Genomic DNA, 19,994 nt, shown 5'->3' on the forward strand with positions numbered 1-19,994 from the left:
GGGGCGATGGGGCGCTCTGGGCTGTTCCTCTATGGTCGGGCGCTGGAGGACGCGGGGTGACGTCAGGAGGAGTGGCGCTCTAGCGGTCGTAAGGGGGGGGGGGGGGGGGGAGGCGCCGCTCTAGGCGGAGACTCGGTGGTCAGTCGGGCCGGCGCTGCGCCGGGGATCCGCGAGGGCGGATCTCTATGGTCGGGAGCCGGGCGGAGAGTCGCGCGCCGGGCCGGGCGGCGCTCTAGGCCGCCTCTCGATGGTGCGGGCGGTTGCTAGGCGGTGCGGGGCCTAGGCCGCGGCGGGTCGGCGCCGCCATGGCCGCCTCGGCCTCCGGCGCGGCGGCGGGCCCCGCGGACGGGTCGTGCGTGCTGTGCTGCGGGGAGCTGGAGGTGGTGGCGCTGGGCCGCTGCGACCACCCCATCTGTTACCGGTGCTCGGTGCGGATGCGGGCCCTGTGCGGCGTGCGGTACTGCGCGGTGTGCCGGGAGGAGCTGGGCCAGGTGAGGCCGGGACCGGCGCCCTCGCAGCCGGCCGGCGGGGCCGGGCCTGGGCCTGGGCCTGGGCCTGGGCCGGGCCGCTTCCCCCCCCCCCCCGCCCCCGCGCGGTGCCGGGGCCCGCGTGGGGCTGGGCTGGGGCCGGCTGCCGTGGGGAGCGGGGCCGCGGGCGGAGGGAGGCCTCGGGCCGGGCGGGGGCGGGAGCCGGGCCGCGGAGCAGCTGGGGAGATCTGCTGAGCGGAGCCCGAGGGTGGAAGCGTCCCCCGGCCGGGAGCTTTCGGGTTTATCCGCTGCCCGCTTCCCTCCCGCTGGTGCGACGGCCGTCCGGAGGAGACGGGAGGGGTGCCGGAAGCAGAATACGAAGAAAATGGAATTTAAAGGGCGTGGGGTTTTTGTGTTTTTTTTAAATCAGCAGGGCTTGCTCTCCGGAGTTGGCGTTACGTGATCTCAGATCATCCTGCCGAATTCCTGACTTGGTTTTAAGCTTGGGGGAGAACATATTTTGTATTCTTTCAGGGCTTGCTCACGCCTTGCGTTACAGCGCGCCGTGCTGCGTCTGCCCCCAGTTCCTGTTAGTGTGAGCTGCCTGTTGGGCGTATGCTTAACAAGTAGCTTCCCCTCAGTTACAGCCGCTCTGATGGATTTCTTGCCTTCCTCACGGCCTGCCGGTGCGGTAGCGCGGGGCCCTGTTGCGGAGCCCCGGGGGAAGTCGGGCCGAGGCTGTGGCTCGGCTGTGCGGAGGGAGCCGAGGATTCGGCGCAGCGGTGAGCTGCGTGGGGAAAAGTCGTTCGAGGATGTCGATAAAAGCAAGCCCTCGTGCGTGAATTTGCTTTTGCGGAACTAACGCAGGGAAAAACAAACCCTTTAAGAAGAAAAGGGTTGGCGCTAGCGCTGGAAGGAACGCACCGAGCTGGTTTAGGAAATGAAATAAAACAAATATATCGGGGGAGGGGGCTCTCCCCTCGGCGAAAGGAGAGCCCCCCGACTAAGCTGTCGGCGTTGGCTGCTTCTCGTGCTGTTCAGATGGTTGGAGGGATTGAAGATCTTAGGCTGTGTGCTGAAGATCCTCAGACTTTGTGGAGGCCAGAAAGGTCAATGTGGTTTTTAGACAGAGCTTACTGGCACACGAGCCTCTGTGTACAGAAAGACACTCTGTGAAAGTAATTTTGTCTCTGATCATCCTCTGAGGAGCGGCTGCTCTGCTTCTCCCGTCTTAGGAAGAAGCGAGCTGTGATGTTGCTCTTCATCCTTAAACCTGCTTGCCTCAGGGTCACCGGCGGACTGTGACATCTCAAGAGCTTTTCAATTTTCTAGTAGCGCTATATTATGTGGCTTGAACTTTGGTTCACTCAGCCGCCTTTCTCCCTCCTTTATTAACTGTTTAAAATTATCCTTTTCTTGTAATTGACTGAGAGGTCATTTTTAACGGCTGTGCTCTTTTTTTCCCCCCCCTTGTCTTTAAGTGACACTATAATACTGTTCTGTCTGTTCACCCATCTGCCCCAAGGAAAGAGAAAAGATACTGGGGGGCAGAAATCACATCAAAACTGCCCTTGAATGAAATGAACGAACACGTAGGACCTAAAAGCGGGTTTCTTAAGCCGCACAGTGTACGCGGCATCAGAAGAGGCAAGTACGACGCTACAAAATCTCAGCTAGCGTCGTGCAGAGCAGCGTAGGCTGAACTGGCAAGTGTCACAGCAGAATGTCCAAAGGAAATACGACTGTAAAGATGAGCGGCAGCACAGGACACGATGGAGGAGAAAGCAGGATATACTTGTTATGGTAATACGTGCCTTCAGTGATGCATAATTGTTGCAGTGAAGTTGGGAAGGATTACTTGTTGACCTGTGAACTAACCCTGACGTATACGTGGATGGGGCTCGGAGGATCCGTCGGCGTGCTTGTTATACGTGTGTGCGAGATCGTTCTTGGAACCGCTGTAGGACGTTCTGTTGGACTCCTGTGATAAAATCTACTTTTCAGCAATCCGTTCCTCACTTCTAAAACTCACTTTGGGCTGAAATGACATTTCAATACAATTTCACCAAAATGAATTTTTTTAAATAATTGGTGTTAGATGTAGTTGTCACTTATCCAACAAACTTAAACTTGTATTCTCTTCATTTTAAGCTTGATGTTTTAGCAAGTTGCGTATATTTTTTGTTTTGGTTAACTTAAAAGTAGCCCCACTGTAAAGAAAGCTTTAAAAAAACCCCACAAAACCAGACACAAAAGACTTTTTCCATGGTATTTCACCCCAACAAGGGTAGAGGAGTGATTTAACAAGACTAAACTACACGTGTATTATGTAATTGAATGCTTTTATTAAGACTGTAGGTATTTCTAGATTTACAACGTTTGCTGTAAGAACTGAAAGACGCTTACTGTGTTTGTGTCTCAGCCTTTCTAAGCTGGTGAAGGTAATTCCAGCTGTTTCATAAATGTTGCTGCTACCCCAGCACTCCCCAACCTGGGAACGTGTGCTGGAGCAGACCCGTGGCCGGTGGCTTCTGAGGAAGGCTGTAATATCGTAAACGGCTGCAGCGTGAGGCCCAAGCTGCTCGGAGGTCAGCGGGAGCAATTGTGAGCAAGCAGGTTCCCTTGGAAGGGGTGTGTGGTACAAATAATTTGGGAATTGATGTGGCCTTTTGTTTCTCGCTTTTCTGGTAGTTAAGGAAAGAAGAAACAGTGGTTTCCCGGTCGGACTCTGAGTAACATCACTTTTCACTTACAGAGCGTGGGTTTCTGTGTGATCTCCTACCAGGAGATAGGAGGGAGCTGAGTGCGGGGCTCTTGGCAGGCGTTCACTGCAGAGGGGGTTGAATTGCTTGAAGATATTTACTCTTAGCACAGCTGTGGTAGCGAAACATACCATAAAAGAGTTTCCTGATCTAGTTCAAAATCCAAAGACCAGGCTAGTCCAATCCGCCTTCGTCTAAGCTGCCTCACTTGCCGGAGGTTGATAAGGAGCAGTCACAGTGCCTTTGCTGAGAGCTGTGGGGGCAGTAACCGGGGGTGGTGACGAGCAGCTGGGACTGACACAAGGCTCTGCAGGTGTTGTCCAAGCTTCAGGCTACGGCGAGTTCCCTGACAAACAGAGTTTCTGCTGAGGAGTTTATCTGGAACCCCAAGGACTGTGCAGCCTGCGTGTGCTCTCGCTGATTCTTCTGTTGCGTTGCCTGCAGGTTGTCTTCGGACGGAAGCTTACGTCTTTCTCAACAATAGCACTTAACCAGTTGCAGCATGAGAAGAAATACGACATTTATTTTACGGATGGAGATGTTTATGCACTGTACAGGTAAGCACTGCAATCCTTTCTGTACCACATCCCTAAAGCAGCATATTCCTATCTGCGTTAGGTGGCAGGAAATGTGTGCTTTAGTACAACAGTGTGGTTTTGCTTTATGGGAATAGCGTGGCTGCCGTGCTGTGCACGTTAGTCACCCTGCAGCGCCGGTGGCTTTGGTAGGATGAGAGGCCGGGGCGGCGCGGTTGGCGTGAACGCTCAGCACCGCGGTCGGCAAGGGGAGCAGCTCCTCAAGGCTGGAGCGTTGGATTCACCGACGCGTAATACAGAAGCGTTGCTCTGTCAGTAAAAGTTGCTTTTTGCTTCTTTAGCAGCCGCAAACTTGCTGAAAGGCTTTTCGTTCCGTGCATGGCTGCTGTGGAAATTGGTAGAGACTGAATTACTATTATTATTGTATTTATTGCTGTGCTGCATAAGGACTAATCGAAACCAATTGTACCAAACACTGTATGAAAAGAAGAGCAACCTTGTCTGCCTACAAAGATCTTCACTCTAAATAGGAGAGAAAAAGGGTGAAGTAAAAAATGTGGCATCAGCATCATGTTCTAAAAATATTTTTCATAACGTGCTTAATTGGGAGGCTTTTCAGCTAATGACAAGCAGTTAAAAGGAAAGAAGAGTGAAAAAAGATGAAACCGTGCAGGCAATGGTACCTTTTTCTTGGAGAATTGTGCATTATATCCAGCCTGGTTTGGGCTAAGAACGTAGCTTTGCCGATACATTTACAGTTCTGTATGACTTCATATTTATGGACTTGGGCAATGGGTTTAGCGAGCAGAATCAGCTGGAAGCGTGTTCTGATTAATTGTGCACCAGCTCTGGGAGCTGCTTTTGATGACACGATTTCTGGAGAGTTGCTGAGATTACAGTTCCGTGGGCAGCGATCAAGCGCGAGGGAGTGGGGTCTCCCACTGAGACCAGTGCTCTGTCTTCAGCTCTTGTTGGGAATCACTGTGGGTTTTTTGTTTGGTTCCCCCCCCTCCTTTTCTATTACATTCTTTTCTCTCCCCCTGCTCTATTCTTCAGGTTCTGACAGTAGAAAATGTAATTAAATTGGATGTGAATGTTGCATATGTCAGCTGAATCTTCAATAAGCAAAGGGTTTGTTGCATGGGCGTGTTACAGTCCACTCAAAATTTTTATAGCAGCGGTGTATTTCTTACACTGTGACTGTTCAGCTCTTCTCTTACAGTTGAAGCCTCTCTGTAATTTGGTTCTGTTCTGTTCCTGACAGATGACAAAGTATTCTTGGAATAAGCAGGACGCTAACCTCGTTACAAATTGCTGGGGGAGCTGTAAAAAAGCAGCCTTCTGCCACTGACGGAACATTTGGTTTTCGATAAAGGTATCGGGTTGCTGAGAGGGAATCAGATAATTTTTAGGAAATCTTTCTTGTCCCTTAGGAAGCTGCTGCAGCATGAATGCTCTTTGTGTCCGGATGCGAAGCCGTTCAATACCTTTGCAGATCTGGAACAGCACATGAGGAAGCAGCACGAACTCTTCTGTTGCAAACTCTGTGTTAAACACTTAAAGGTGAGCTAGTTCTATGTTTTAATGTGTGGGAAGGAGGGGTGCTTCCTTATATGACCTGCAAGAGTACTTGGGGAGCTGGGAGGCAGGGGGTGGCTGAACAGCACCGATTTATTTTTTTAACTTCCCTCCGTCTGCCTGCAGTGAGGTCAGTTGCTTTGTTTTAAGTCTGTCTTCTTCCATAAACTGATTAATGAAAAAGGCCTGAAGGTTCGCGTTGGATTATATTTAAAATTCAGTCCAACCATATTAATAACCTTCTGATGTTAGCTCCTCTGCCACAACGTGTGTAAATACCAAACCCTTACTGTCTTATAGGAAGTTAATCCTGAGTCATAGGCAGACGTTGTTACAACCGTAACGGCAGAGATTTGATGTCTATTAAGACTTACACTCGTAACGACTTTACGAGCTAAAACTGTAACTTAAGAATTATTTGTTGCCAGTTCAGAAAGCAGAATGCATCATGGAGTGATGGATTTATTTCTCAGATCAGAGCATTTGCAGTTGGATCATGTGTACAGGATGAGAATCCATCTTGCTGGTTTAATGAAATACAATTATATTTCATTATCTTGTTTATTTGTTCAGAGCAAATTTCCTGTATCTTGTTGACTTGACTGGAAAATGAAACTCGCTGTTGCCTGCAATTGAGGTCCGCTGTGTTTGATGTACACACGTAGAACACGACCAAGGGCTGTTTTAAAATGTATTTTACAACCTGCTAAAGATAAAACAGTTACTGGAAAGCTGAGTTGTCCGTGTCTGAAAAGGTCGTGTATTGAGCCTTAAAACTACTCGCCTTACCATCACCATCATCATCCTTTTTTATTCTTTTTAATCCCACCCAAATTTCACTCGGAAGGGCTGGTGTTATGTCAGTCAGGCGATGCTTTTTCACAGTCTGAAAGTCAGAACTCCACCTTTCCCTGGAGCTAGAGTGGGTTTTGTATTTCCGAATTGCACATCAAACAAAATCAGCAGCTACTGTTAAATGAATCCTGGGACTGCTAACCTCTGTGTGTAATAGTTGTCAGCATTCCTTATTGTTGTAGGAGGGAATTTAATGCACGAACACATATTTTTAGGACTCGTTACGCATGGTTTTGTATGCATGTTTGTTTTCTCTGAAAACAATTAAGCGTCAAACCGGAGAAATGCATTTATCCTGCGGTGCCACAGTTGGTTTATGCCAACTGAACTGTAGTTTGCTGCCGAAAGGGACAGGACCCAGAAGTGGTCAGGATGACCTGAATGAACGCTAATACGTTTGGGTTTGGGTTTTTTTCAGGGTTAGCTTTCGGTGAACTGATTTGACTCTCTTTCCTGTGGTCGTGCAATCACTAGAGCTAATTCAAGGGAAGTGGTCAGGGGAGGGCAAGACCGCTTCTTTCAGTTGCTGTGTCCTTTGAGCTCTGGTGAAGAGGTGTTCCCATGGGCAGCTTAAGTAGCCAGTACTAAAGGAACTTGTTTGTCATCGTCTCTCCCAGGGAATTCACAAACAACAGTAGAACTTGTTGGCTTTTAATTTCAGAATATTGCAAAGATTTTTATTTCATGGAGAAAAGTTCCACGTTACTAGTACCCACTGAAAAGAAGTTCTTAAACTCGCAGAAGCTTCAGTCAGTCAACGCTAGCTAAGCCAAATGAGCCTTTTCCCAGAACACGTTGACGCTCCTTGTCCAGGCGAGAAATAAAGGATATTCTGTTCTGAAGGATGTGTTGATCTTTTTGGCATCTTCAGAAGCCTTCCTACCAAAATAGCTCGCGTGTTAGTAGGGACAGAAGATTGGCTTATAATACAAAGTTTGTTCACGGAACTGTATCCTTTGTATGTAGCTATCTTGGGGCAGTTGCTATCTGGGGAAAGTAGAACAGCTCACTTCTGGTTTACAGGGGTTTTTTTAGTTCGAGTATGCAAAATACTGTGTGTTTGTAAATACGTATTTAGGATTTTTTTTCCCCACCGGAGATTATAATTTAAAGTTTGTCGCATTATGTTAATACACACCAAAAAAAAAAAAAGTGAAAGGGAAAAAGGTGAATTAGATCTGTTTCCAATGTTCAAACTGAGTGAAATGCAAGTTAGGTTTAATTTGGATCCGTCACGTGAATTTTGTTTCCTATTCACTGAAAACTTTAGGTATCGGTTGTTCCACTCCTGCAAACGAACAAGTTGTGCACAACTCAGCTTATTGCATTTCGTTCTCCGTTCACAAGAAGTAATACATACATATATATATATTTCTTCAGATTTTTACTTATGAACGGAAATGGTATTCTCGTAAGGACCTCGCCCGTCATCGAATCCATGGAGATCCAGATGACACCTCCCATCGCGGGCATCCCCTGTGTAAATTTTGTGACGAGCGTTATTTGGATAATGATGAGTTACTGAAACACCTAAGACGAGATCATTATTTTTGTCATTTCTGTGACTCTGATGGTGCTCAGGAATACTACAGGTTTGTGCAAGCAGTTTATTCTTCTTTCTGTAGCTTAAATTTTGAGGAAAAATTGCTTGGGTCTGCTTTGAATTTGGGGGAAACTAGTGCTTGAAGATGGAGGGCAAGAATGTGAGCAGGTTGGCTGCAGTCTCTTTTGTTCCTCAAACCGATAGCCAAAGTAATCACTTTCTGTCTGGTTCATGTTTTAAAGTTTTCTTCATTAATGTTAAACGCTAAAAGTTACATTTTGCAGCATGACAGCAGCTGTCTGCAGCTGTCTAGTGTGTTAACTCTAATACTCCAAACTTCATGTGCAAAGCAGATAGAAGTAAATTTTCTTTTATGAAATACGTGCCTTATGTACAGCTGGCTGTGGTGAGTATCAGCCGGTAGGTTTAGTTTAACATCTGGGGTCACACGTTAAGGTCTATGTCGACTGTACACAAGTGGTTTCAGCTGGAAAGCTTGCCTGGGGATAAAGAAAGAACCAACTGCCTAGGCTTGTCTTCACTTCATCTTGTAAGAGTAACCATATACCATTAGTTACTGTTGTACTTTCCCAACAAATCTGTTGCAGCTCAGCCTCTTTCCTCTTTCCAGTGATTATGAATACCTTCGTGAACACTTCCGCGAAAAGCACTTCCTTTGCGAAGAGGGACGGTGCAGCACAGAACAGTTTACCCATGCTTTCCGCACAGAAATAGATTATAAAGCGCACAAAACAGCCTGCCACAGCAAGAACCGGGCAGAGGCCAGGCAGAACCGGCAGATAGACCTTCAGTTTAACTACGCTCCTAGGCACCAGAGGAGGAACGAGGGTGAGTGTGGTCGGGGGGTGAGGTGAGCAGAAACATATTCATTCTTACTGCTTTGAGGGTTTTCAAGAACATCTGGTGAACGTTTCCTAGCCAGGAAGAAATTCTTTACAAAGAGGGTGGGCAAGCCCTGGAACAGGACCTTGAGAGGTTGTAGGGTGTGTCCTTGAGGATAACCAGAACTTGACCGGACAGGGCCCTGGGCAACCTAATGTAGTTTCAGAGTTGGCCTTGCTTTGAGTGAGGGGGTGGAGCAGATGACATCCGGAGGTCCCTTCCTACCTAAAGCGTTTTACCATTTTTTCCCCATGTGTGGATTTAATGATAACATAATTTTAGGAAAACTGCTGACTTTCTTCTCCAATTTGTAATTATGTGAATGCCTTATATTATAGTTAATACAAAGTAGTGATGAGCATGGAGCACGAGACCAGAGTAGCGTATCCACTTAGGAGTGCATACATACGAACTTTCTTCTGTGTGGAACTGTATGTAGAGAGATCTCTGCCTAAAAACAAAATTACTCAAAACTCACATCACAGGTTGCAATACATGGAATCCACTGCAAAACGGATCTTAGTGTAGCAATCCTGAAGGCTATACAGATGACTTAATCATCAGAAATAAATCAAGATAGATCTGTTTGTGCTAGGATATTTTCACTTTTTCAGGCATAGTGTGATGCCCAAATTAGAGAAATAACTTTGAGAGTGATCAACCATCCCTCCTGTTTAGGTGTTATAGGTGGAGAGGACTATGAAGAAGTTGACAGGTATAACAGGCAAGGGAGGTCAGGCAGATTGGGCGGCCGAGGAAGTCAGCAAAACAGAAGAGGCAGCTGGAGATACAAGAGGTGAGTAGCACAACACTTTGTGGGTTATTATTGCTGCTTAGTGTTGTTTTTTACTTAGCAATTAACAACATTTTGGGGGACCAGTAGGAAGGAAGTGGTGCAAAATTTGGAAGCCTCCGTGGTGAATCTTTGAGAGTAGAACTAGCTTTCAGTCTAAGCCTGTGTGCTGACTACATGCTTGGTCAAAGTGAAGTTATTTTGTGTGAAGCTTCAGCTCTCTGGAGTTGACGCAGGAAGCAAACTATGTAATCTTCAACTTGCCGGTTAAATACTCAGAATCCTAAATTAATTTCAGCAACTGTTTTTATGCTAACTTTTCTAAATGGGATTTTCTGAAGTAAGTGACAAGTGTTTGCAGGTCTAATGGACTTTTTGGTCTGGGTCATCATGAAGTTCCTATTCTAAGGACCATGCTTTTCATTGAACTAACAGATCTCTGTGTGGCCAGACTGAGTGCTTTGGAAAAAGAAGAGGGTTAAGTATTGAAATGAAATTTTGCATTTATATGTCTCTTCATCCACACAAGACCCGAGCGCTTTATACATACTGCACATCTATTTTTCTTCTTTTTCTCGCTGGATGGTCAGCTGGTTCATTACTGGGGGAAAAAGTCCATCTCTAAACACTTATATGTTGGTGTCGCATGTGGATCGTGCATGTGTTGAGAGTTCATGACAAACCATGTTTCAAAGAATTACCGTGGCCTACAAGTATGACTTCATACGTTTGAAAACGAATGGGAGAGACAGGTGTCCCCATGCATCCTTGGTACTGTCTCTCCCAGTTCACCCCGGTTTCTTCTGGCCTGGATTGTTATTACCACATGTAGAACTTGCAAATCCAGGGGGTGAATGTTGCCTGTCTCACCAGCCGGCGCCAGGGCGTTTTGGAGTAGCGGGTTTGTTTTAGCCTTCTCAGCAGGTGGCAGCACAAGATCAGGGACAGTCATCGGACCCGACACCAGAGAGGTGAGAGCTGGAGTGAGACAAAGATGCGTGGTAACCCTTACCGTTTGACCGAGAAAATCTGCCCTGTCCTGTAGGGAAGAAGAAGATAGAGACGTTGCAGCAGCAGTCAGGGCATCTGTAGCAGCTAAACGGCAAGAAGAGAAAAAACGCGTAGAAGACAAAGACGACAGCAGCAGTAGAGGTAAAAAGGAGGACTTGAGGGATTCTGAAGCGCTCAGCTCCAAACGTGTGCCAAAGTCTTCAAATGACGCTACAGGTTAGTGTTGAACGTGTTCTGCAGCTGCAGGGAGGCGTGATGGGTCTGGAGATCAGCCTGGCAAAAGTGGGGATTGCCATGTCTTGTTCTCAAAAGCTGGTGGACGTGGATAGAGCTATGCAGAATCGTAATCGAGCAACACAGATTTGCAGTGAAATGTGTCCGAGTGGGCTGGGATTCCTGCAGCAGGATATACTTGAAATGGAGCTGGGTAGAAGTATCAAATGCAATTAACGTATGACAGTATGTGTGATGTTCCATCCGAATCAATATAATCTAAGAATGTGCCATTTCCTGCTCTAGCATGCAAGAATTGATGTATGGTGATGCTTGAGCTGAGTTTCCCCTTTTTTGAGAACAAGTTATTCCCAGTAAAAGTTTATAACTGGTGAAAGCAAACCTTTAACTGTTTTGACCCAGGTCCAGTTTGGGGCAAATAAATATGCTGCAGTGGTGTTTTGATATTACTGTTGCTCCAAATCCATTTTCCACTGTTTTATTGCTCCTACAGTAGGATTCCCACTTAAGGATTATATGCTTTCATTATGAACCGAGAGCTGCTGAGAGCTCTGTTTGGTTAATGGGTACAGCTCGGTTGGGGATGACAGGCAAGGTTATCTCCCCCAACTGCCTGCCCAGCTTTTGCTGCACGCGTGTCAAAGCTGTTATCAATCTGTCCCTGAATTGCTGCAGTCCGCAGCACTGGATTTGGATTTTTAAGGCAAATCTAAATTAGGAATGAGTTATGTTTCAGTGTAAAATGACTGCCCAGGAGCTAATTGCCGAGCAGCTTGGGCATCTGTGCAGCAGAGGTGTGATGGACAGCTCAGAGGAGCAGCTTTCCAAGGGAAGCATCAGCATACCTCAGTTGGAGCACTGAGGCTCTGACGAGCATCCTGACCCCCTGCAGGCAGTTGAGTGCTAACCTCTGGTAGAAGCGTGGAGCAGGCAGCCGGGGGCGTTGGCATCGCGGTCTCTAGAGGGTTCCCTCACAAAGGACTTACCAACCAGTGTTTTGCTCATGTTAAGTATCATGAATTTCCCGCATGCTGCAGCCGGTGCACGATGACATAATGGTGAATGCAGTTAATTGAAGGAAATAGTGATGCATGGATTTAAATTGTCCTTTAGGAATGTCACAGTTAATGACATCATCAGCTGCTGAAAATAGGACTTGTTAATGCTACTGTCATGTTCATTGATAGCTTCCACTCTGAAATGAACGGATTTTAGTTGAAAACATTTCTTTGCTCTTTTTGTCAATACTCCAAAAGAAGCAGCTGCTAACGGTGCTTTAAGCCAAGATGACTTTCCAGCAATTGGTTCAGCAGTGGGACCTCTACAAGGGTAAGTCTGTGCAAGGCTGCAGCAATGAGAAAGCGGATTTAGAAACTTACTTATATTCTGCATTTCTGGAGGAAATAATTTTACAGATCACCTAAACTACAAATGCTTTCCCCCTGCCCCGGCCCCCTTCTGCCTCGAGCTGTTTCTGTGCTAGTCACCTGCATGAACGGCATCGGTTGTTGCTTCAGTTCATGGCTTGATCTTTTGGTGGTGCAATTTCAGGGAAATTCTCGATGTTCTCTATTCCAGCCATTTTTAACTCGATGGCTTATCCTGAAGGAGCCGTATACTGTGAGGTTTAAAATTCATCGTCTCCTGAAATCAGCGATGATTAGAATAGTGTCTTTGCAGGATGCGGCAGCTCGAATGCGCCTGTGGGTACAGCTCTGGTCAAGGTGAGGTGTACTGAGACAGTACTGATAACAGCGAGGCTAGCGTGACTTACTGAGGAGACCCATTCCAGACACAGGTGACAAGCCCGAGTGCGTTTGCATCCTGTTAAGTTAGGTCAGTTGTGCCACCCTAAGTGATAGTTTGGGGAAGAGTGCAGACGGGCACGGAGCTCGTTCTGCCTGTTGGAGTTGTGCTGCCTCCGCGGCACCGGCGTAACGGGGTGTACTTTTTCCTTTCTCACAGCTCTGCCCAGCTAGCAGCGGTTAAGCTTAAAGAAGAAGATTTCCCAAGCTTGTCATCCTCTGCAGCACCCACCATCTCTTCTGGGATGTCTCTGACATATACAGCGACTGCAAAGAAAACAGCTTTCCAAGAGGAGGATTTTCCAGCTCTGGTGTCCAAAATGAGGCCTAACAATAAAACAGTAACTAACATCACATCTGCATGGAACAATGGTTCCAGTAAAAATGTGGTCAAAGCCATTAGCAACCCCTGCGTAAACCAGATCGCCAAAAAAACACCCTCCTTGAACAGCGCTAAAGGAAGTAAGAAGAGCAATAAACTCTCTCAGTCAGACGATGAAGACAGCGGTAGTGGCTTGACAACCCAGGAGATCAGAAACACACCGACAATGTTTGATGTATCGTCCTTGCTGGCAGCTTCTACCTCACAAACTTTTACGAAAGTGAGCAAGAAAAAGAAGATGGGGGTTGAGAAGCAGAGACCGTCGTCCCCACACCTGTTACAGGAGCTGTCGTTTCCCAGGTCATCGACTGAAAAGCTGCCAGAAGCAGAGCAGACATCGAATGCGTCCTCTGCTCTCCACGCCCCTGACAGACCCGCAACTGTCATGAATGGCCATTCGGAAAAATCATTAGTGATCTGTAGTACACCCAAAGAGCCCCCTGGCCTTAAAAAGCCCACAGTGACTAACAAATGCCCTTTACCTCAGGAAGACTTCCCAGCTCTTGGGAGCTCAGGATCAGCTAGAATGCCCCCGCCACCAGGTAAGCGCTGCAGGGCACGGCCAGCTTTGCTTGGCTGTAGCTGAGAAATGTGGCACGCGGATGAGATGTATAAACTGCTCCTCCTGGCTCTCGTGCGAAGAGCGGTTCTGCCACCGCATGCTAGGTCAGCCTTTGAAGTTAAAAAAGGCAGTCTGGGCGACACGGATGGGCTTGAATGTCCTCTGTGAAACACGGCTGAAGCGGTGGCGGTGGTGGGATACCTCCGCCCCATGCAGCTGCAGGTGTCTGCTCTCTGGGGGTGGCTCACTGATGAGCAGCCGGCCTTTACCTGTCGCTGCTTTTCTGATAAGTCGCGTCTGACACGCATCTCTGCTTGCGTGCTTTGAGATCTAGTTTGGAAGCCCCTGCGGGCAAAGGGAATCTCTCTTTAGCTGTGACCTCTGCCTGCTGGTACTTGTCAGTTGGCTTGCTTGGTCACTTTTGTTCTGCGTTTGCAGAGATTTAATGCCCTTGCTTTTAGCGGTGCCATAATCTTGTAAAACTGGGGTAACATAGCAACAAATGTGACTTACAGTGGTTTTAGTGGAAGTAGCATCGCGTCAGGAGATGCTTGCCTAGCTGTTTTGTTCTGTGCTGCGCTGCAGATATTGCTCGGTGGAGTATGCTAGAACGTGCGATGCCCGTTGTGACTTCTGGAGTGATTTCTGTTCGCTTCAATGATGTAAAAGTGGTTTTCATCCTGAGTTTGAGTGTGGGGTTTTTTTACATTATTTTCTATTGAAAAAGTAAATTAACAGTTAAAGCGCTTTCTTTGTAGAGTAGCATCAGCCACTACGAGGTGCTTCTTGACCTGACTGTTAAGGCAACAGATTTCCAGCTCTCTAATTTTTAGGTTTTTTCCGATACAGTGATGTCTGCGCTGCCGACTCTTACTTCTTAGCGCTTCTGGAGAGTACATCAGACCACTGGTGTTAATTTTAGACAGTGGTACGTGGGTGCCACAGATACTGCTCTAACTTCCTGCCCTTTCTCCACTTTCATTTAGGCTTTAACACTGTGGTGCTATTAAAGAGTCCTCCTCCGCCTCCGGGACTGTCAGTGCCTGTTAGTAAACCCCCTCCGGGTTTTGCTGTTATTCCATCCACCAAGATCTCTGAACCTGTCACTACATCTTTGAAAGAGTAAGTAAAAGTCCTTTGAGTTAGAGTTACTTTACGCGTTACATCTCGGTTATGTCACATGGGCTTCAAACAACGCACGAAATACTCTGAGGGGGTTATTCTAAACAGGTGCCGCCGCAGAGGCCAGCCACTTACTGATTCCCGCTGGGGAGTCCCGTGGCCGTTGTGGGCTGGATTCAGGAGAGTTGCGTAAAAGAAAGCACGAGCGTTGTGTGGATGCACGTCCGAGGAAATGAAAACCTGCGCAGTGTGGCAGCTCCGACTTTTTTGTCTTTTCTAGATTTATTTGGAAATCTGCAGCTTCAACGTATTTCTTAACCTTTCCATTGATTCTGACTGAGCCCCAGAAGCAAGGCGCTGAAGCATGGTTTTCTTGGTGACCTCTTAATGCCTTCATTGCTCTGACCTTTCCAGTAGTGGGGCCCTCCTTGGGCTAGTCACGTATCCCGCAGCATCTTTGTGTAACACAAAGCAATGTCAAAGTCACTTTTGGTCTTTTCAAATGCAGGCCAAAATCCTGTCACGGATCGTACTTGATACCTGAAAACTTTCAGCAAAGGAACATTCAGCTAATACAGTCTATTAAAGAGTTTCTTCAAAGCGATGAGTCCAAGTTCAATAAATTTAAAACTCATTCTGGGCAATTCAGACAGGTGAGTGGGCGAGAGCCTCCGGATTCCCGAAACCTTCCTCTGTGGGAGAAAGTGAATCCCACTGGGAATTTTATATATAGATAGATAGATATCTATATCTAGATAGATATAGATATCTCTTCCCCCCCCCTCCCCCCCCCCCCCCTAATTATTCCAATTCTCTTTTCACCGAAGGGTCTGATTTCTGCAGCACAGTATTACAAAAGTTGCCGGGAACTGCTTGGAGACAACTTCAAGAAGATTTTTAATGAGTTGTTGGTGTTGTTGCCGGACACAGTTAAGCAACAAGAACTGCTTTCCGCTCACAACGATTTCAGAATCAAAGAAAAACAAAGCTCAAACAAACCCAAAAAGAACAAAAAGAATGTTTGGCAGACGGACTCCAACTCTGATCTCGACTGCTGTATCTGCCCAACGTGTAAGCAAGTACTAACTCAGCAGGACGTTGTCACCCATAAAGCTTTGCATATTGAGGATGAGGAGTTCCCTTCCTTACAAGCAATCAGCAGAATCATCAGTTAGCTTTCCCGAAGACCAATAAAACAGTCTCTCTCTATGAATATGCACTTTTTGGAATGAGGTTTGGCAGTGCAGTGTGGTTGAGAGCCGGCGCCAGCCGAGTAGTCATACGCAGGTGACTGTGCGAGAGCCCTCTCAGTGCTGTTCATAAATACCGTGCAAAGGGATCACTGGACTGCGCCGTAGCTAATTAACGTCCAAAGTCTGAGCTTCCAAAACGCCTGAGTAGAATTAGGCTGAAATCGCAGGGTGGGCAGGCAGGGGGCCACCTTTCTCCTGTAACACGCAATAGCTGAGAAAATACTTTCTGATCTGAAGACTGACAGGGGACACGATAGGGGAATAAGCATCTGGTTTGGGTTTTTCTTTCTTTTTTCAGGGGGTGGGGGAAGATTATGAATCGCTGAAACGAACGGAAGCAAAAGTGGCTTCCCTGATAATACTGATTTTTTTTTTTTGGTGGTATTTCTGTGACCACGGAGATTGCGGTAGTCGGGGGTGCAAAGGTGCAGAAAAGGAAAAGATGCTGCTCACTGGTGAGTGCGGCCATTACAGCTGCGTGTCTGTGAACACTGGGCTGCTCACACAGCAAAGGATGGTCCTGTCTGAAAACGGAATTAATTCTACTACTTGAAGAACTGGACTGATCTGTGTGATTAGTTGAACATGAAATTTGAAGTTGCCTCTGACTTTTCGTGTAACATGTTCTTTAAAGAAACTTACTTTGTAGCACTGCATGTAGAATAATGACATTACAGCTTTACTTTCTGTAAAGCCCACCCACTTCACAGTAATTTTATTTAATGACTGCCATGTTTCTAATTTCTGGGATGTATTAATGGTGGTAGCTCCAAACAACAGCATATTGGGACATTAAATGCTGCTGATCACTGACCGTGTTTATCTGCAGTGCCTTTAAGTGCATTTATCTGTTTACAGTGGTCTGCACTAACAAGGATAAGTTGTTCAGACTGTACGGAGCGTTTGCATCCTGCACCTCCCTCGGCGATACCGGCCTGAAGTAGCTTTGCGTATGTTGCTTTGGCATCTCTGAATCCCACCTCTCGGGGCAGAGAGGGGAATCTTGTCTGTCCTTTGAAGTAACTCCTCCAGCAGCAGCTATGACGTGATGGGAGTGACAAGAGTCCTCCCTGCAGTGCACTTTCACGGCTGTAATTCAGCGTCCGATTCTCTCCCATCCTGGCAGACCAGGCTGAGTTACTTTTAACGTGTAGGAATAAAGTTGGAATTAACTTATGTCATTTTTAGCGACAAGACAGTGCTTCTATATAAGCATCGTTTCTATGAAATCGAGCTCGGTGTTACTGAAGAGCTAGCCCTGGCTACAGAAAGTTTTCCTTGCCTTACACTTTTTATTTTTGCTTGCTGTCAGGCTGCGAGGTGCTTTTGGTTTCTTTTCCGAGTACCTGACCGTCTTGTGCTCAGCACAGGGGCCAGGCTGCACGCCCCGAAACGGGGGTGGGGAGGGTTATTTGGCCGCGTGGCTGTTTATAAAATGCGTGAACACGTGACAAGCGGTAACGCTTCGCGTTCCTGCTTCGAGTCGGGTTCCCCTCGAGCAGCGCGGGGGGCCCTGCCCGTGACACCACCACGACACAACCGTTCGGTTTCAGGAAGAAAAAGACACGCTGGCAGGAGGCGGCTCTGCGAGTCTGCCCAGTGGCTATTCTGAAGTTGTAGAAGCACCTGCCCAGAAGTCGCGAACACCGGTTTTCACTTTGCTCGGCCAAGAAATTCAGAAACCCGCTGCGGCGGCGCTTCGGTTTGATGCCGGCTGCCCCCAACGCTTCTCGTCAGCGGTTGATCTACGGCGTCAGCTCTTCTCCCTGTCTCTTCCTTTGGTTTGTAAAGTTCAGAGGAACGAAATGCGTATTCTCTGCAGGAGTATCTTGCGTCTTCCCTTGATTTTTTCAGTTAATTCCTGTGCTAGCAGATGCGCAGGGCCCACTGGGCGCGTGCTGCTGTAAGTTGCCTCCAGGTGATCGATCTCTGGCCCGATGATGCAGTTTCCTTGTTCCTTGTGCTCACCTGATTAAATAAAGTATTACCAAATTTTTTTCAGGCCGCTTCTATTCATTTTTAACTCTTTATTGAAAATAAGTTGCAGTTGGTACACGGACACTGAAAATACATAATCACAGATCGTTCTCTCAAAAGATATTTTTTTATATATATAATATATACAAAAGTTGTAAACATTTTAACTTATTTCCATACACAGCCCACTTTATACTACAATGCACGTAAGATTAGTGACAACTGCAACCCTTTGAAGCGGTCTGCTTATACGGAGGTATCGGCAAAAAAACGTAAATTTGCAAACCACATTTGGTATCGGTTTGATATTAAAACTCTTAAAGAATCTGAGGTCTAAATGCGTATTGCAACAAACTACAGGCAGCTCAACTTGGGTTTCAAGTTGATGCAGCGAAGGCCGTTTCTGAGCCTCGCTGGTGGGGGGAGAGGGACTTCTGGCACACGCGGCTTCAGCGCGCGAGCTAGACAAGTACTAGGAATAAACCAGAGTGGAACTAGACCCGTCCGCTCTCCCCAGCACGCTTGGGAAAACAGAGGCCGAAAGGGGCTCTGGAAATGGCTTTTAGCGGGAGAAATACCCATCCCACCACAGCAATGACGTGATTTACCAACGAAGGGACCGTGACCGCAGTTAGCTTGGTTTGGTTTAAGTGACCTCGCAGCTGCAGCGGGCAGAACGAAGGGCGAGCCGGGCAGAACGAAGGGCGAGCCGGGCAGAACGAAGGGCGAGCCAGCCGTACGCCCTTTGGGGGGGTGCGGAGAGAGAAGGGTGCGAATTACCCCTGTGGGGAACTGCTGGTCGACAGAAGTAGAAAAGAAAGGCCGTAGCTGTCGCTTGCTGTTGTAGCATGAACTGAAGGGAAACTCATCCTACAGCGTGTCCAGGCGAAACAGCCGGTGAAATCCCAACTGCTCGTAGGCACGGCCTAAGGGGAGGGCTCTGCTCAAACCGCGTGAGGTGCAGAAGCACGTAATGGGGGGAGATCTTTTTACTAAGCATCGGTTAAGCAAAGCTTCCACCTCGCTGGGAACGGCTTAAAATGTTGGGGAAAAAATTCCAATTCTTTCAAATCTTTTAACGTGCCTAAAATAAATATGCGAAAACCACGATGTGGTTAACTTCAGTGCTGAGCAATACCTGCGTGGTCGCAACAGAACCTCCCGGAGCAAGGTGATTTGGACAGATGCATCTCCAGGAAAGGTACAGGATTGCTTGAATTCCATTCTTTACACCCAAATTCAGTGCTAACGCTACGCAGAAGCTTTCGGCGCGCTAGTCTGAGCGCAGCACGATCCTGCCCTCTGCAAGCTCGAGTTAGCTGCTGGGCTTCCGAGATCTCCAAGAGAACGGGGGATATATTAAACAGCTTGCGAGGACAGCACGGGGGTAGCAGCTGGCACGGCACAAATTCACAGCACAATCCTGGCATGCTTTTAGGACGCGGTCTGGACGGTCACAAGGAAAGGCGCTAGTGCTGCTGTACCACAGCGAATGCGGGGGGAGGAAAAAAGTGGGAGAAAGGGGTACGAAGATTGATGTTACAGATACTTGAGCCCCAAATAATATGCTACAGTTATTACACCGACGGATCTAATTCTCTAACCATAAGCCCGTAGGGTTGTATTTAGTTACAGTCCATACTAGTCTGCCCGACGAGTCGCGGACACGCCGATGTGCTACGACAGTTAATGCACGGCACTGCTGACACTGAACGGCTAGCGGGGACGCTGCGGGGGCTTGCAGAGAAAGAGGATTTCATACGAGGGGTAGGCATGTGGCATCGCTGGCCAGGCTGGGGGCCGGCGTCCCGCCCTACCTTTCAGCACGTTTTAATCCAGCGGGGCCTCGACGGCTGCCAGCCCGTGCTGCCGCGGGGCCGGGGAGCTACACGGGCGTTCGGCAACGGCCTCGCCAATAAACCAGAAAATGGTTTTTGTTCAAGGTGGGCAAATGCTCTTTCCAAGGCCTGTGCCTCTTGGGCCGTGCGGTACCACGTTAATTACGGCTTGTCCCGTCCTGCCTGGCTGACACAGCCTCGGCGGGGCGACTACGTACGTAAAGTCATCGCTGTTGCCTGGAAAAAATACACCAGTTGTGGGCTGCCTGCCCGTAGGGGCTGCCTGCTCCTGCAGACCCGAGCCTTCCCAGTGCCACCCCGGCAGGGACGTCCTCCCCTCCACCGACAGGGACTACGGCAGACTTTCGGTGGC

At 47.8% G+C, this 19,994-nt stretch overlaps 1 protein-coding gene across 3 annotated transcripts; it reads left to right on the forward strand.

Moving 5' to 3' along the window:
* Positions 1-304: 304 nt before the first annotated feature.
* ZNF598 (zinc finger protein 598, E3 ubiquitin ligase) lies at positions 305-17,802 on the forward strand. Of its 3 annotated transcripts, none has more exons than XM_076351247.1 (13): positions 305-491; positions 3,674-3,786; positions 5,199-5,328; positions 7,579-7,790; positions 8,373-8,590; positions 9,323-9,440; positions 9,873-9,914; positions 10,483-10,664; positions 11,939-12,011; positions 12,648-13,411; positions 14,418-14,553; positions 15,062-15,206; positions 15,381-17,802. In XM_076351247.1, the coding sequence occupies exons 1-13, from the start codon at positions 306-308 to the stop codon at positions 15,726-15,728; spliced, it is 2,667 nt and encodes an 888-aa protein (XP_076207362.1). In that variant the 5' UTR covers position 305; the 3' UTR covers positions 15,729-17,802. The 3 variants fall into 3 exon arrangements, with proteins under 3 accessions (XP_076207362.1, XP_076207363.1, XP_076207364.1); XM_076351248.1 differs by having other exon boundaries at positions 11,942-12,011; XM_076351249.1 differs by lacking the exon at positions 9,873-9,914.
* The last annotated feature ends 2,192 nt before the right edge of the window (positions 17,803-19,994 follow it).

This window comes from Aptenodytes patagonicus, chromosome 13 (assembly GCF_965638725.1).
Source record: "Aptenodytes patagonicus chromosome 13, bAptPat1.pri.cur, whole genome shotgun sequence".
Taxonomy (NCBI): domain Eukaryota; kingdom Metazoa; phylum Chordata; class Aves; order Sphenisciformes; family Spheniscidae; genus Aptenodytes; species Aptenodytes patagonicus.